At 44.2% G+C, this 16,490-nt stretch overlaps 1 protein-coding gene across 3 annotated transcripts in view; it reads left to right on the top strand.

Annotated features, from left to right (window-relative positions):
• Positions 1-16,490, top strand: part of LOC118120229 (diacylglycerol kinase beta) — a 74,225-nt gene that overhangs the window by 38,250 nt on the left and 19,485 nt on the right. For all 3 annotated transcript variants that reach the window (XM_047342651.1, XM_047342653.1, XM_047342652.1), the window contains 2 exons: positions 2,330-2,490; positions 12,099-12,163. In XM_047342651.1, coding sequence (XP_047198607.1) covers positions 2,330-2,490; positions 12,099-12,163 — 226 coding nt within the window. The remainder of the gene's footprint in view (positions 1-2,329; positions 2,491-12,098; positions 12,164-16,490) is intronic.

Raw genomic sequence — 16,490 nt, forward strand, 5'->3', positions numbered from 1 at the left:
TGTGAGTAATCTGTTCCAAGGGTAACATGTACATGGTGAACAAAACGGGTCCCAGGATCGATCCTTGTGGTTTCCCATGAAGTGGATTCACCCAAAATTATATCAATAGTCACGGCTACAACTTTTAAAATGGTTTGATGGCTCGTTTATTACAAACTCAACCTGTGCAGACAAATACAGTTTATTTTTATACATGAATACATATTATACATATTCTCAATTTTGTTGAAAGTTGATAAAGACACCAATTGTGTTGAAGATTAGAGAAAGGTGCATAAACCAACGCACAAAACATCTTAAATATTTAATGCGCTCAGTTTTGGGCTGAGCATTTCTTGCAGTTTAAATATAAAATCGCTGTTAAAAGCTTATATGGAAATATGATGCTGTCAGAGAGTAAAATTAGATCCATTTTTTCTCACCTTAAAAGAATGAAGTCAAAGAGGAAATCATGACGTCAGTGGGTTGAAGAAAAGAACTTGAGGGTGAACCACAGTCATTTATGGATTTCTAGTTTCCCTCTTGTACTTCAGGGACATGTTAGATTATCTCCTCGACTCATTAAAGACAAAACAAACGTGTGAAATGCGATGAGACTTCACGTCGGTCTAAACTCTGCTCGTGTTCATTTCAGGGCTTAAAGAGTGAGCGTAGTTCCAGTCGGGGTCTCTGAAGAATATTAGGACACAAAAAGCCGGAATTTGTGCGTGTATCAGGGAAATGAAAAGATGGGAAGAGGAAAGTGGGAGCTCTTGTGTCAAATTAAAAACTGTTAATATGCAAAGCGCTTGTGCTGTAAATCCTCTGCCAGCCATTGATTTGTTGTAGTACTTTGGGCAAATGATCAGAATGGCTGTGACTGCTTGATTGTTGCTGCCGGAGCGGAGCAGCAGGACACTTCACCAGGCGCATGAATGATATTCTGTCAATAAACGTAGACACATCCAGGAGCTTTGGGACTTTAGTTGAATAGTTCACGTTTCCCCCGGAAGTAAAACAGGGAGGGGAAGGAGCTGGAGTCTCTGCAGCTATTTAGCTTCACGAATATTCACTTTGGCAGATGGTGCAAGTGAGACGGGTCTGAACGATGTCAGCGTTGTGGCTCGAGGGAGGAAGATATCGGTCGGTTTGTCGGTCCAACACTTCAGAATCAAGTAGAGCTGCAAGTTTTTTAGATTTGTCCATAAGTCTTCTATCAAGCAAACAACATATCCAGTTTACAACATTTGATCAGGTATTGGTTGAATATTCATCTCTGACACAAATTATCTTGGTTAAAAACACTTAAACAAACCTTTTAATATCTGAAATGTAAATAAGGTTTTACTCAAACCTCACAAGACCAACTCAAGAATAAACTCTTGTTTTAGTACGGCTGTAGATAACGATTATTAGATCAATACCAATTATCTATTAGTTATTAGTTTTGTCTATGAACTGTCAGAAAATGGTCAAAAAAAGCTCATGCTTTTTATTCCAATTTCTTGTTTTGTTCAGTTCATGATCACGATAGTAAATGTGGCACCACACTGGAAGGCAGGGTGGCGTCATGAAGAGAAGGTCGATACAATATTGTTTAACTGTGGAAGTGATGATGCACATGCTCGGTATTTCCAGGAAGACGTTTAATTTAATTTACTTGTACATTTAGTTTAAGAACAGAGCGAGAGTGTGGTGGTGACTTCTGTGGGATGTGGGAATATTCCCTCTGCTGTTACATGTGGTCCCTCTGAACGCGCTCGTACTTCACACATGACGCTCCCAGTGAGGTCGACCTCATGAATGCCTCGTGCCCTTGTGACACCCTTTGAACGCACAGTACTTCCACCTCTGATCAGTATCAAGACGGCTCCCGGGGGTCGTCAGGACTGGGTTGTATCCTGGGTTCGGGGAGGGTGGGGGGCTGTGTTAAACAGCAGCCTAATCAGTGCCCTTGTGTTTTCGAATCCATTTAATCCAACATTTTACCAGTTAAATACATGAGAATATACATGAGAAACATTTATTCATCATCCCTACCTAAGAATTAGAAACCGCCTCATTCCTGAGCTTCTTTTTTAACTTCATACCCAAGTGTTGATCCTCTCTGTGCACGTTCACCCTGGACGTGAAGGTTGCAGCCGCGTGGGATTGTTCAACATCTCATTTCAGAATCATGGACGTTAATCTGCTGCTCAGACGGCCTCCACTCTCCTCTGAAGGTTTTCCAGATGATTTAGAAACATGGCCGCAGGGTTCTGCTCACTTTGCCTGGATGGGTTTGAGGTCAGGAGAAAGGTCAGAACTGAGATGCACTTTGTTGAAACTGTTTCATTCGTTTTCTCTGCAGGTTACGAAGGCGGCAGTTTGCTGAAGTTCCTGCGGGACATCGAACACAGCACAGATATGGTGCTGGACCGCTGGAACATCGATATCGTCCCCGACGACAAGGAGGAGAAGGGAGACCCCGTCCCCTACAGCATCGTCAACAACTACTTCTCTATCGGCGTGGTAAGAAAAAACGATACCTAAAGTTTGTAAAGACATGAATCTGAAACTCTGTATTTGTATTCTGCTCATCAGGTGGATCATTTAAATTAGTGTTATTATTGTGAAATATTCAGAAAACACTTTTCACTTTCCTCATCATTGCTGCAGCTCCTCTTTTCAGCCTCTGTCTCAAACAGTTGGTTTTAGCTCCTGTCTCTTTAAGACCCCCCCTCCTGATATGATTGGTCAGCTGGACCGCTCTGCTGTGATTGGCCGACCACTTCCACAAACGTCGGCCTCCGCTCTTGCGTTACGATTCCGGGGTTATCCGCTGGACCACTGATGAGATGTTTCAGGAACTTATTTTTATCACTTTTAGACTTTGGACTTCGACAGAACTTCTACATCTGCATAAATCTTATATAACGCACCAGAGGAAAGAAAACATCATACGTCACCATAAGCATCACCTCAAATTATACACTGGACCCACTAACCAGTGTGTGCAGACAGAGTATATCACACAGCAGTGGATACTCTGCTTGTTTGAAACAGTTTATTTATGTATGAGACCGTGTGATTGAGACGCTCTGCAGTTGTTACAATAACGACACGTGAGAAAGATCATCTGCTCTTTGTGGACAAAAGCAATTAACGGATTCATCAGTGGATTTCTGCTCCTCCCGGGAAAGGTTTCTTCTTTTTAATTGGAGGAAAGAAACAAGTTGCCGGGCTCCAGTTGCTTAGCAACCTCTTTTCTTTTTTAATCGTGACGGAGATACTGGTCCAAAGGCTCAGGGACGTTTTATACAGAGTTGACAAACAAGTCACCGCAGTGCTGACTTGGTGATTGTGTTGCCTCAGTGTTTCTTCTTGGCAGCCGAGCAGGGATCCGCAGAGTTTCTGTGTTTTTCCTCCACCTACACAGAACCGCTCTGCACAGCGAATAAACACAGTCGCACCGACGTGGAATTACAGGCACACTGTATATTTCAGTGGAAACCAGACTGGCAGCCTTGGTGCTTTGCCAAACTTTGAGCTGAGTCATCACCATAACAGCTAAAGTCGGAGCCATCTGCTGTTTTTTTCCCCCCTGAACATTGAAGCATGATTAAGCTGATAAATAGAAATAACAGCCAAACGTGTTGCATATACAGCACGTATGACTATGAATAAACAGTGGTGACATCAGTGTAAAGAGGACATGTGTGCGCAGGTCTCAGGTCAGGAGAGGATGAAGCACAGTGATGTTACACAACCACTGAAATCTGCACATACAATATGTCGTAAATCTGTCTCCTTCCAAACAATGACTCCCTCTTCTCTAACATGGGGGGGGGGGGTCAGTGTTGTCTTTGTGGCCCGGGTGGCACTGCCAGTGTCACACGGAGACGGACAATAGTGTTTGACAGGTCGTCTTGGATTAATGATGCTTTTCTTTGGGTTTTCTCACATTGAATAGGTTGTGTGTGTATCATTGTGTAATCGGACGTCGTAGATGCATAAATTTACATAATCAAACTTTAGTATGAGTTTGAAGGGAAACGCACAAACTTTTTCCTGCCAGTCCCCTCGAAAATGTCCGAGAGGATGAAGAAGAGGAGCCGTACACGTAGAAGACGAAGACGTCAACTTGGAAAGACGAGGAGGTTCCAGATCTTTTGGTGATGAGGGCCGACGCCGGTGTGGATGAGCTGTAAACAACAACACTGATCTTTCCACAGCAGAGTTTGTTGCTTCTTCAGATGTGAAACACAAACTCCAGAACTTTCCACACACTTTCTGGAGTTTATGTCGAAAAACGACACACACACACACACACACACACGAGGTCGGGGTCTGGAAGTTAAAAGGCCTCTTTTGGTACTGAAATGCATTTTTAATACTTGAACTTAGTCAAACCTTTTTTTTTTTTAATTATGGACGTGGGATATTTAATTGTAATAGAACTTTTTAATTGAGAAGTGTAAAGAAATTAATCTGAATACTTCCCAACACTTCTCAAACCCCAACAAAGAATCAAAGCTGCTTCTTTCTGTGCAGCCAAACTCTGATAAAACCTCAGTTTATTTTTGCCATGATCATGTATTGTCGTTTATTTTGATCACTTACCTGCTGCTGTTAAAACTCACTTGCACTGAAAATGCTAATTGGCGTCTAGCTTAAAAGTAAACAAACACAAAAAATAAAGAATATCCTCATATTTGTGACCCATTTTGAATGATTGACATGAGGAGACGTTGGGACTCAGTGAAACAGGGACGGGGGGAAGAGGCTGAGAGGAATAAAGCAACAACTTTAGATTTTTCCATTTGAACAAATAAGCTCTAACAGCAACTTTATCCTTTTTTAAAAAAGGTTATTGGTGTGAAACCGATCCACAAATCTCACTGCGACACGTTTCGTTAAACAAGGCGACAGATCGCTGTGGCTCCAGGAGCCGCGGTGACAGATGGTCGAGTATCTGGGCGCCTGCACCGCGACACCTGAGCGAACCGCTCTCTGACTCACGCCCCCGATGTCGCCGTTAGCAACCCAACAAATCTGGTCTGCTAACCATACATGGGCTTTGCGTTTCCTGCCGTCCCATCCCAGAACCTTTCCACTCCGGGGCCGTTGGTTGCCGTGGAGACGGGTCGCTGGCAAGGCCGAGTCTGAAAGCTTCCACCGTCGTCTGTCCTTTATCTCACTGACTTAATTGCGGGTGACACGGTGTGGATCATGCGGTTGGCTCGGCCGGAGGCTGTCAGGGCTGTAAATCAGAGGGTGAAGCCTGTTGTGTGATTTCAGTTTCAAGCCTTACAAACTTTATTGATCCCCAGGAGCAGAAATAACATTGTACATCATATATGAAAACATACGATTGCTTTAAGCCTCCTTACAATTGTTTTGTATCGTCATTATAGGAGGATTGAGTAGGTTCAGGCACTGAGCTGTTGGCAGGAATCTGGCTGTCGAAAAGGTGCTTTGAGCAGTGGGCTCACTGTGGGGGCTGCAGCACAAAGAATACAAACATACGAATCCTCCAAATCCTGTTTACATAAAATCTATACTGTCGCATTTGAAAGCTCCTGATATGTTAAAGTGCACGTCGGAGTCAAGATGATGTGAAATACTGTTCGAACTTTTCATTCGGCGGCGTGTTTGACCATCTGTGCACCCGGCTCGGTATCAGCGCCGTCGCTTGACCTGCAGCCTGGAAAGAATCTTGTGAGAGGAATTTGAGAGAAGGAAATCACACCATGTCAGCAGCCATTAAAGATGCCACCTCGTGTTACAGTGAGGAAGCTGATGCCTCTGCAGCGCATGTCTCTGCCCTGTTTCTGTGGCTTTAGTGTGTATGTGTGTGCATGCACTTGAATGTGCATGTGTGTGTGTGTGTGACCTGCAAGATGATTCCCAGTGTTAATGGCCAATTTCTAATGTGCACCATTGGCCTTTGGTCGGGGGGGTGTAGAGTTTCCTGCTGCTTTTGATCGTCGGATACGTCGCTGAGTTTTTCACCTGATGGGAAGGAGCTGAAATTGGGTTTACTGATCTCAAACGATTATCATGACAGATATGGTTTTCATCTTTCCTACGTGGAATTTGTCTTTCTCAGTTTTGGGACTTTTCACCAACGATAAGATAAAACTCTTCACTTGCTACAGAATCAGAATGAGACGGACAAGAGAAGAGAAAAGTCAATAGAATAAAAATAGAAAATTAAAAACAGAATATGTGAATAATAAACACCTTTCGCGAAGGAAACCTTTGTAGAGAAATCTGCTTGAGTAAAGTGGAATAGCAAAGGATGATTGTAAGAGGATGTATGCTGTATTTCGGGAGATATTGAAATAGACATATCCATATATAATTATACAGACTGTTTTAAGTATATGAGATTCAGTGTGTTAGGGAGCAGTTGACTTCTCCCTTTTAGACACGTGTGAGTTTCACTTTGTGTCGCTGAAGCCTTTTTATTAATATGACATCAGGCAGAGTCTCTCCAGTCGCACACAAAGGACCAACACATGAGCGTCTCACAAAGCATCTCCTTCACGTTAACGTGACGTGTCGCGATGTTTACGTCAAAGTGACTCGAGCAAATATTCAGACATGAGACCAGAATGTTAAATCGACTCTGAGGGTTAATTAATGAAGCACTTCGTCAAACTGGAGGCGACGCAGAGAGAAACAGGGTTTAAAGTGAGAAGAGTGTAAATATGATGATTATATACGTAAGTGAGACAACCATTAAAGTGCGTGTGTGTGTGTGTGTGCGTGTGTGTGTGTGTGTGTATGTGCGCGTGTGTGAGCGATGCAGTCGTGCTGGCACAGGCTGAAGGTCAGGGGAAGTATCAGTGACAGGAAGTCGCCGTCTGCCAGGTTCAGACCAGGTTACCGCGGTAATGAATGACCGTGCTGAGTGACACCTGGCTGGTCTTAAAGACGAGAGGAACGCCGCTACAACACGAGGACGAACAGACACCACCAATCTTACTTCACATCTTCAGTGTGTTTCTATATCATATATTAATGTTACAAGGACATTTTTTTAACGTGAATTAACCAAACTGTTTATTTGTTGTGACCTTAGCCGCCTGTTTATGATTGTTACCGTGTCATCAAAGGTCATCGAACCCAGACAAAGTTATTTTTGACTGGATTATAAACATTGTGCTGTTGGGGTTAGGGTTAGTATCTCCTGCTGCTGTAGGGGGCGTCATTTCAGGAGATAGGGTCCCCTGGTTAGAGTTCAACCATCCTGTCATCCTTCTCTACCCAGACTTTGATTTTCCTGCTCTTTGCGGTCGATGTGGTTCTGTTCGTTTCATCAGTGACCTCCAGGGGGCACTGCAGCGGTTTGCAGCTGGGTGTGTCTCAGACTCAGTTCCTGTAAGTCGGAAAACGGTGGATTGTTCTCTCTGGGTTGGGGGTGAGATGCTGCATGAGATTGACTGGCGGCTCGGTGCAGCATCCGGCGTAGCATCGCTCCGTCGTGGTGAAGAAGGCAAAGCTTTCAGTTGACCAGTCATCAACACACATTGTGAATCCTTGAGATCTAAAAAAACACGTTGACTCCTTCATCAATATGAAGCGTATATAATGTTTGCTGGTTATCAGTCCTCATCTCTTCCTTTACTTGGAAACAGCTGCTTTCATGTGAACGCTATCAAATTTCTTCAACCCCTCGGCAGGACTGTGTGATGAGACGCCAACATCTTAGTAATAACTTTATTTATAACATACAAACTCAGTAGTGCCTCCAGTGGTCAAAACGTCATCAGGTCACCTTTAACCCACTCGAGGATCCTTCACGTGTTCGTGTGCGTTATAACTTTTAAATATTTACAAATGTAACAGCAACAAGGAAGGAAGAAGAAAACATTATGTACAAAGTATGAATCTGATTTAAAATCAAACCAGTGCTTATCAGCCTGACTTTGACGTTTCTCTGTGACATTAAACCAACCAGGCCTCTAACCAGAGGAAACAGTGAAACACAGCACTGGTTGAACTGAGAACCCGTCTCTCCACCGGGTGCGGGGGGGTTTTGTGTTTTGTTTTCGTTGTTTTTGTCGTTTCGGTCCCTCTCTCTCTTTTTCCCCCTTTCCTCTGTTTCCCGTCGCCCGTCCCACAGCCAAACCTGAAACGGCAAGATCAAAACAACCTTCATCACGCAGGCGACTGAAGGCGACGGCACATGTCACATATTGTTACTGCCAGATCTCTCAGGGCGCCGCGGCGCGGGGGGGAAGCGCTGGCGTGACGGCCTGCAGCGGCGGACTGAGAGCAGACATGACATGAAACAGCCCGTCATGTTTTGGAAATCTCTGCAGCCACTTTGTGTCACAGCCTGGCTCTGATCCACGGGCTGCGCCGGACGCTCTGCCCACAATGTCCCACAAATCTAAAACATTAAAAACACAACTCCCTGATGGTAAAGAAGCGTCTCTGAACATGTGTTGTAACCTTGCTTCATAGTTTGATCTCTGTGGGAAAACTTCACAAGTCCCGGGTTCATTGCAGAAACTCTGCTGGGCCGTGACGCCTCCTCGCTCCCCAGGTGCACGTATCAGATTCTGCGCCTGTTAGAGCAGCAGATGCAGATCTATTTTAAGATCTGATATGTGCTGATGCGGTGAGATCTCAGCAGCTCTGACCGGCTGCGGCGGAGCGTTGCAGCACCGCTGGACGGATTTTGAGGGCGACAGACGAGGATGCATATCATTGCACCCGTCCACCTGTCTCGTCCAACCTTCCGTTCTCCTTGTTGCCGAGCGGTGAAACACCTGCACGGGCAGGCAGGGTGCCAGCCCGGCTTCACCAGGGCTTCTGCCTGTCAGAGTCACAGGATGCAACACTTTGCTGTGTTTGTTCTCCTCAGAAACCGAAGAGGAACGGTTTTACAGAAGCAGTTACTGTGAAATGAAACATGACACAAGTAACAGACACTTGTTGCCTCCTGAACAGCAGCTGCCATTTTGTCTGTCGAACATGACTGACACTCTAACACCTGACGTGGAGCCGGGTTGGTAATAAGTGAAGTTTAAGGTTATCACATTTCAGTATATTTATTTTTAGACTTTAGTGATACTGATATTCTGTGTGTTGAGCTTTTAAAAATGGACAGTAGTCGTACTATGGACAGAACAGAACTCCTCTGTCTCCACATGTCATTATTCTGGGTTTTGCACAGATGACAGATCATTATTTTCACACTATAAACAACCGGTTACATTTTTAAAAAGCACTGTTGCTTTCAGAGTTCGTCGCACATTTAGTCCCTCGTATTGTCTCTTGTCGTGTCCGTGCTCCTAAGTGATGGAAGCAGGTCCGGTTGCGTCATGCATCTTGTCTCTGTGAAGCACTTTAAACGGATGATGTTATTACACGGTGACAGAGTAAAGGGATGAGTCCTTCATACGCTAACGTGGTTACGGACTCCACCGTCAGACACTTTCCATTCTCCATCACTCCGGCCACGTCCAGCAGCCACATCTACATCAGCCATATGACGTCCACTGACATATAGTCGATTTCAGCCCCCCCCCGCACACATGCATCTTGATCTCATTTCACATGTACGGTGACTGTTTATCTGTGAAAGACAGATCACGTCCTCGGGCCTCAGCGGAGCAGACGCAGCTCTGGTCAAACTCAACCTGCAGGTCACATCAGAGCTGTGTTAATTGATCACATCCACTCGAGAGCTCAAGTGTCCAGATCTCCGCGGTGGGTCGTGTGAATGCAGAGCCGCACACACGTGGCGTTGTCACACTCCTCCGGGAGTCTTTATAAGAATCCGACAACTATCGGTTTATGTTTGAGTCACGTTGGAGAAGCTGCAGACGTGTGTCAAACTTTAAAAACATTTACAAACGAGACAGAGACGTTGAAGCTGTTTTCAGACATGAACTCTGGAAAATGTCCGAATAAGTGAGTTGGGATATTTTGTAGAGTTTGTGTTTCATTATCTGAAGAAGCAGCACGTCCACTCCGGCGTCGGCCCTTATCGCCAAAAGCTCTGGAATCTCCTCGTGTCTCCACGTCGGAGGGAGAGCGGGTCGTCCGTTATACAGAAAGTCGGCGGTTCGATCCTCCTCCAGTCTCTGCATGTTGAAGTGTCCTGATACTGAACCCTAAATGAACCCCTGACAACTATTAGACTAAAACAGTATTGTTTCAATAGGCTACTGTCCTTTTCACCATTTCTGTGATAAATAGATAAAGATGATTCGAGGAAAATATGATTTGAAATAGTTTGATATGTAGGATTTTTTTTTGGCAGGATGTTTCTCTGCTGCTGTTTGTGTTTCTCCGACATGAGGGGGGTCACTCAGAGTTTGCTCTTGTGACTGATCAGGATTACATTCACCTCCGCCCCTGGAGGTCGAGGGTTAAACGCACGGGGGGAGGAGGAGGAGGAGGAGGAGGAGGAGGAGGAGGAGGAGGAGGAGGAGGGGAGGGGGAGGGCAGGGTCTCTGACCTTTAGCTGGATGCTGTGTTGTGCTGGAAGTTAGAGCAGCTCTGTTGTACTTGGTATTTCACGCTGTCGTCCCGGGTTAAACTGAATTACTGCTCATGACGAGGAGATAGTTGAATAAAACAACAAACTACACAGAGAAAGAAGAAAGTTCACTTTTGAGGTCCTCGTCTGGTAGTTTGGGCCAAAATACTGTTGGTTGGTTCAAAATTGTGAAGCTGAAACCCAGTTCCACAAATGAATATGGTGCAAAATAGGGCTGCAAATAAAGTTAAAAACTAAAAAACACAAAAGATTATAGAAAAATGGATGAAAGGATGGATGGGTCCTGATCCTGAGGAAAAAAAATCATCCTTCAGCAGGTTGTGACAGTTACAAATAAAAGCAGAATACATCCATAAACATTAAATATGTAAGTGAACTTACAATATATAAATGTTAGTTAGTTAAACATTAATTAGTTCAAGTGCTAACGGAGCAAATAAGTGAGTGACGGCTTTCACTGACGAAGAGAAGCAGCAAACCTTCACTTTGGAGAAGCTGGAAGTAGAAGATGTGAGGAACTGAGAGTAAAAACAGTTGGTAGCTGAAAACAAACCTAAGTCCAGAGGTTTTCTGACTTCACTTCTTTATTGACTCTTTATTTAAATGTTCAATATTCTCAGTGACTGTGGTGAAACAGACGATCTCACCTGTGGGTGTGTTGGTGAAAAGAACAGTCGAAGCTTTGACCCTCAGAGGTTCACGGATTTTTACCCCTGAGGCAAATTCTTGTTTTTGCTGATTTGTAAATGAAAGAGTTGAATTCGTCCCGTGAAGCAAACACACACATCAAGAATGAGCCTTTATTCAAATGTTAATGCAGGTCTTTTATTTCATGAACTTCAAAGTGTGCACGTTATAAATTCAGCCTTCTCAGACTCGTAAAGCAGCTCACGAGTCTGAGAATCTTAGAATCTAGTGGAAACGCTCAGTTCTTCCTCTGAGCAGCTGCCTGATGATCTGAAAATGAAGGTAATTGAAGTGAGGAGCAGGAGAGGCTATAAAAAGACACGCAGAGCTTCCAGCTGGAAATTTTCCTCCGTCAGAAATATAATTGACAAATGGAAAAGTCAAAACCTCCTAATGACTGTGGAGGAGCTGCAGGAAGGTTCGTCTGACAGAGGAGTGATGGGGAAATGTTTACCACGTTTACACTGAGGCACAAACATCTGTATGAACCAGAGGTGAAACCAGAGCACGTTATTATTATTCTAAATGAAAATGAAATCAAAATATTCTCTCAAACAAATATAAATAATACAAGTGAATCATTAAGGATATTTGAACTCAAACGTGATCCTTTGCTAACGTTGCTCAGGGGGAAACAGTTTCTCTTCATACACGTCCAGTTGCTCCATTCGTGCGTCACACTTCCAAACAAACGGCCCATTTTGAAAACTTTCTGAACAAATACATCGATAAATCACCTACAAGAAGGTGAGAATGACCCTCGACATCCCTCAGGACATGAAGTGATCTGGGGGAAAAGGCTGAAGACTCTGAGGAATCAAACCAAACTGATAGATTACAGGAAGTGGGGATTGGGTGCAAGCTGTGATAAGATGAAGGTTCAGTGACGTCCTGCAGGTAACGTGCTCTCGTCTCTTCTCTCCCACAGGACGCCTCCATCGCTCATCGCTTTCATCTGATGCGGGAAAAGCACCCGGAGAAGTTCAACAGCAGGTAACTGGGGGACGGACGTGATGGGGACGTGTCACAGTTCCGCATATCTCGACACCATTAGCTAACAAGAACCAGTAAAAACCAGCCGGTGACCTCGCACTTTAATCTGGAAACTCAATATCGCGCCGAGCCGCATTCGTCAGCAATCAATGACAGAACAAAACCTGCCACCGCGGTGGGATCGATACGTCAATACATCGATGTTTAACTGGGACACTGTTTGAAAATGTCCTCCAGCGTCTCACAGGCTGATTTCAGACATAAACTGGTTTCACGTGTATTTGAGATTCTGCAGACGTGTAAAACTTTACAAACATCTAGAGACAGGGGGACGTTTGTTGGGTTTTCAGATCCAGAAAATGTCCGAATAATTGGGTTTGGACATTTTCTGGAGTCTGTCTTTTCCATTTGAAGAACTCAGCAGGATATTGGCTTCACCACGTTGTCAAACTAGGTCTTTTCTAATTGTTTTTATTTGTGAGAGCCCTAGTGGCCGAAGTCACATCTTGACCAATTATAAACAGTTTTGTGTAATTCAGTCACTGAGGCCGTTGTGTGGAACTCCACTAAAATATACAATTCTTGTTTCAAATGCCTCTGACCCACTTGGGATCTCGGTATTGGTGCAGCTCTGCAGTGTGTGTGTCTGTGTGTGTGTAGCGTGTGTGTGTAGCGTGTTCCGTGTTGTTTGCGTGACGATAAACAACATGTATGCAGCTGCTTCCCTCTGCAGCTAACGAGTCCTACATCCAGATGAAAAACAGAAGAAGAGGAGGAGGAGGAGGGAGACGGGTTGTTTACTCTTTGAAATTCAATAATTGATGCTTAAGTTTCCAGCGCTGGTCCCAGATCTGGTTCCAGCATCACAGGCAGGAGGATGAGAGGGTGATGAAAGATAAAAGAAGGATTCCTCTGTTCTCCGGGGGCCGTCGCTCTTTGATGCATCAGACAGGGCCCCACATAAAAGATGTGAGGCCTTTCACTGTATGAGGAGAGCAGGACGTATTCAGTGTTCAGGTTAAAGACAATAAACCATAAAACCGTTTTATTGCTTCACGGTTGTTTTTTATTTCTCCTCGGGCGGCCACAGTGGCTCGTCCGTCCATCCACCTGTCCCATGTTGTGAACTCGAGATCTAGAGAACACCTTGAGGGAGTTCCTTCATATTTGGTACGAACATTCACTGGGACACAAGGATGAACTGATTCGATTTTGGTGGTGAAAGGTCAAAGTTCAAGGTCGCTGTCACCTCACAAAACCAATTTTTGCCCGATCTCAGGAGCACTTTGGGGGAATCCTTTCAAATGCGGCACAGACGTTCACTTGGACTCACCGATGAACTGATTCGAGAGGTTAAAGGTCACTGTGACCTCGTATGATTCTGTGAATTAACGTCTGCAGACTGAAACTGCTCGGTTTGGCGGCGGCGCACAACCACAGGACAGTGATTTCTAGTTGATGGTTTTGAATATTTCTATTCTGATCATTTCAGCGCTGTGTGAGCTTCTCGTGGCTCCGATCCAACGACACATTAACTCAAGTGTTCACGAAACGTGAGCCGCTACGACGCTCCCACCCCGACACTTAATAACACCAACAGTCAAATGTGCACAATTTACAGGAAGCCGACACTTGGAGGTTATTGTGCGCCTGTGAGTTTTCTCCGTCAGGGCGTCCGCGGGGCAGCAGACAGATGACGGACAGCTGCAACTGTTTCATTGTGGCCTGACTGATGTTTTGGCAGCGCGCGCGTCCATCCACTGTTACAGCAGCTCGATCTGAAAGGAGTCAGTGTGGAGACGGAGCCGCTCTGTGAGCAGACGATAAACCACCTTTGACCCGGTGAGAGGGGCCCGCGACCACATGCAGCCCTGCGTTCAGAGCGTTAGCGTCCTCGCTGCCACTCACAATCCCACACTGTCTGTGTGTGTGTGTGTGTGTGTGTGTGTTTCTATACGCTCACACCACACACCATCCCCCGCTCGTCCACACAGCCCCCAGCGGCACCAGGACGGAGTGTGATGCCGCTGACACGTCGGCCTGCGGAGCTCCAGCAGCTTCTAATGGTCACAGACCTCCAGGAGACCAGAGCCCAGGTGCTAATGACTCTCACACCGGGGACAATGGCGTCGTTGAGTGTGTGAGTGTGTGAGTGTGTGAGTGTGTGAGTGTGTGAGTGTGTGTCTATCCCAGAGGGAGTCAGAGTGTTTTCTCTTTATTGTGGCCTCATGTCTCCAGTGATGCAGACTCTCAACCACTTTGTTCTCCACCTACGTCACATTTCCTGCACACGATAAACAACGGTAAACTCAAGGTTCACTTACTGAACGATTCAGTGTCAGACATTTTTTTTACCCAGCAACGAATCCCCACGCTCAAGATGGATTTTGCAGATACACATCCTGTTTGGTATACAATGTGTTTATCTTTTAATTTTAATATATATTTGTAATAGTACAAAGTGGATTAAAATCATTTGAAAATACTCACTGCTAAACTTTTGTTTCACTGTAATTCAGCCTGATCACATTCTGACTATGATCAGAGGTTTAAGTTAAACCTGCGGGAAAAAGTTTTGAACAAATCACCTGTTAAATTATGAGGGAAAGTTTCATTTAGAATTTTTTTTATTCTTTAAACATCCGGTACAGGCTAACCGATAAATTGGCTAACAGCCTTACGGTATCAATAATATTTCAGATACATCGTTACAGGATTTCTTTACCTACACAATTAAAGACAGAAATCCAGAAAAAGAAATGTTTTAAGAAATATTTATTTTAGAAATAATGTTACACAGCTTGTCCACTAGAGGGCACCGATACAATTATTATTTATCAAAATGTCCTTTGTCATATCGGCCTTATCTCCATCGATTTTCTAAAACTTAAAAACAATAATTATGTCATGACGTAAACAAGCAGTTAAAGATATTTTTCCACGACTGAAATTCAGAAGTTTAAAGTTTTTTACACGTTAAATCCAGTTTTCCAAAACCAAGAACTAAATTAAAGTATTGTTCCCGTCACTGTAGTAAAAAAGAACAACATACAGTTATCTAATATGATTATATTTATGATCTATTCTAAAAGTAGACCCTGTCACGACCCCTGCTGTCCGTCGACATGGAGACGCTTCACATCGGCTCTTTTCTTAAGCAGCTTTGTCGGGTCTGACGAGTCGGCCTCTGAAATTCATCACCTGATTGGATTAGCAGAGATCAGATGTCAGCACCTTTTTGACCTTCGTTTCCAAAACACTGCGGCAACTGTTGTTTCTCCCTTCAGCTATTCTGCAGATCAAGATGGAGGTTTTCCGGGGGGTTGTTTGTCTGTTTTCTCTTTGTCTTACTGCTCCATGCAAACTAAAGGCAAAGCTTTCCCCTCTGTAGAAGAGCCAATTAAAACACTCTGTTGTTATAGTTTGTATTAGATCAATTTGATATCTTTTCTTTAAAATACATCATTATGTGCTTAAGGTAAAACATTACTTCATTTTCATATACTTTTTCAATTCTTATATTTATTGTATTCCCTCTTTTATTCAGTGTTTTTGCGACCATGTGCTTTATGCCACAGATCTTGATGAGTGGCTGCTTTAAGATTTCCCTCTAATTATTTAATCAAAATTTCAGCTGAGTTATTCATATGAATGATTGAGTACTTACTTATTATTTCTTTAACTTGAGAACAACGTGCATTGTGCAGGATGCAACACTGGTAACGCAGCAAGTGAACGAGTTCCTCCGTCTCCGGGACATTCGTGACCTCGACAGAAAGTCAAACTCCTCAGGCCACGTGAAAAGGAGTCGAGCAACTTTTTATTTAAAAAAACCTGCGTATTCCCACTAGCATCGAAGTAAAAGACGTGATATGCACGAGTCAGTAGTTTCTGTTCTGTTCAGTGTTTACCTGTGGAAGAACTATGCTCAAATGTTGTTGCCGAAGAGATGAGAAGCGGTGGAGTCGTAAATCTGAAGCGACTTAATGACTCAAACCAACCGAACATGAGGATTTCTAAAAGAACTGTGTCATAAAATCAGTTTAGTTCAAAACAAACCCGTCCACAGAGTCAAATATCCACCGACTGCCCAGGACACCGTCTATAAGTGACGTCAGGTGACGCCCCTCGTGTCCTCCTGATTTCACACCAGGTATGAAGGAGGAGCAGTGAAGAGGTGACGGGTCAGGAGGTCACTGCTCATTCTGGGGATTAAAGGAGATGCTTATCTGTGGGTGGGGGGGTAAGGTATCAGAGATCTGAGCCCCCGAGCTGCTGAAGCTCCTGAACCGTGTTTTAATAGCAACATGTGTTCTGCTTATTAACC

This window comes from Hippoglossus stenolepis, chromosome 13 (assembly GCF_022539355.2).
Source record: "Hippoglossus stenolepis isolate QCI-W04-F060 chromosome 13, HSTE1.2, whole genome shotgun sequence".
Lineage (NCBI taxonomy): Eukaryota > Metazoa > Chordata > Actinopteri > Pleuronectiformes > Pleuronectidae > Hippoglossus > Hippoglossus stenolepis.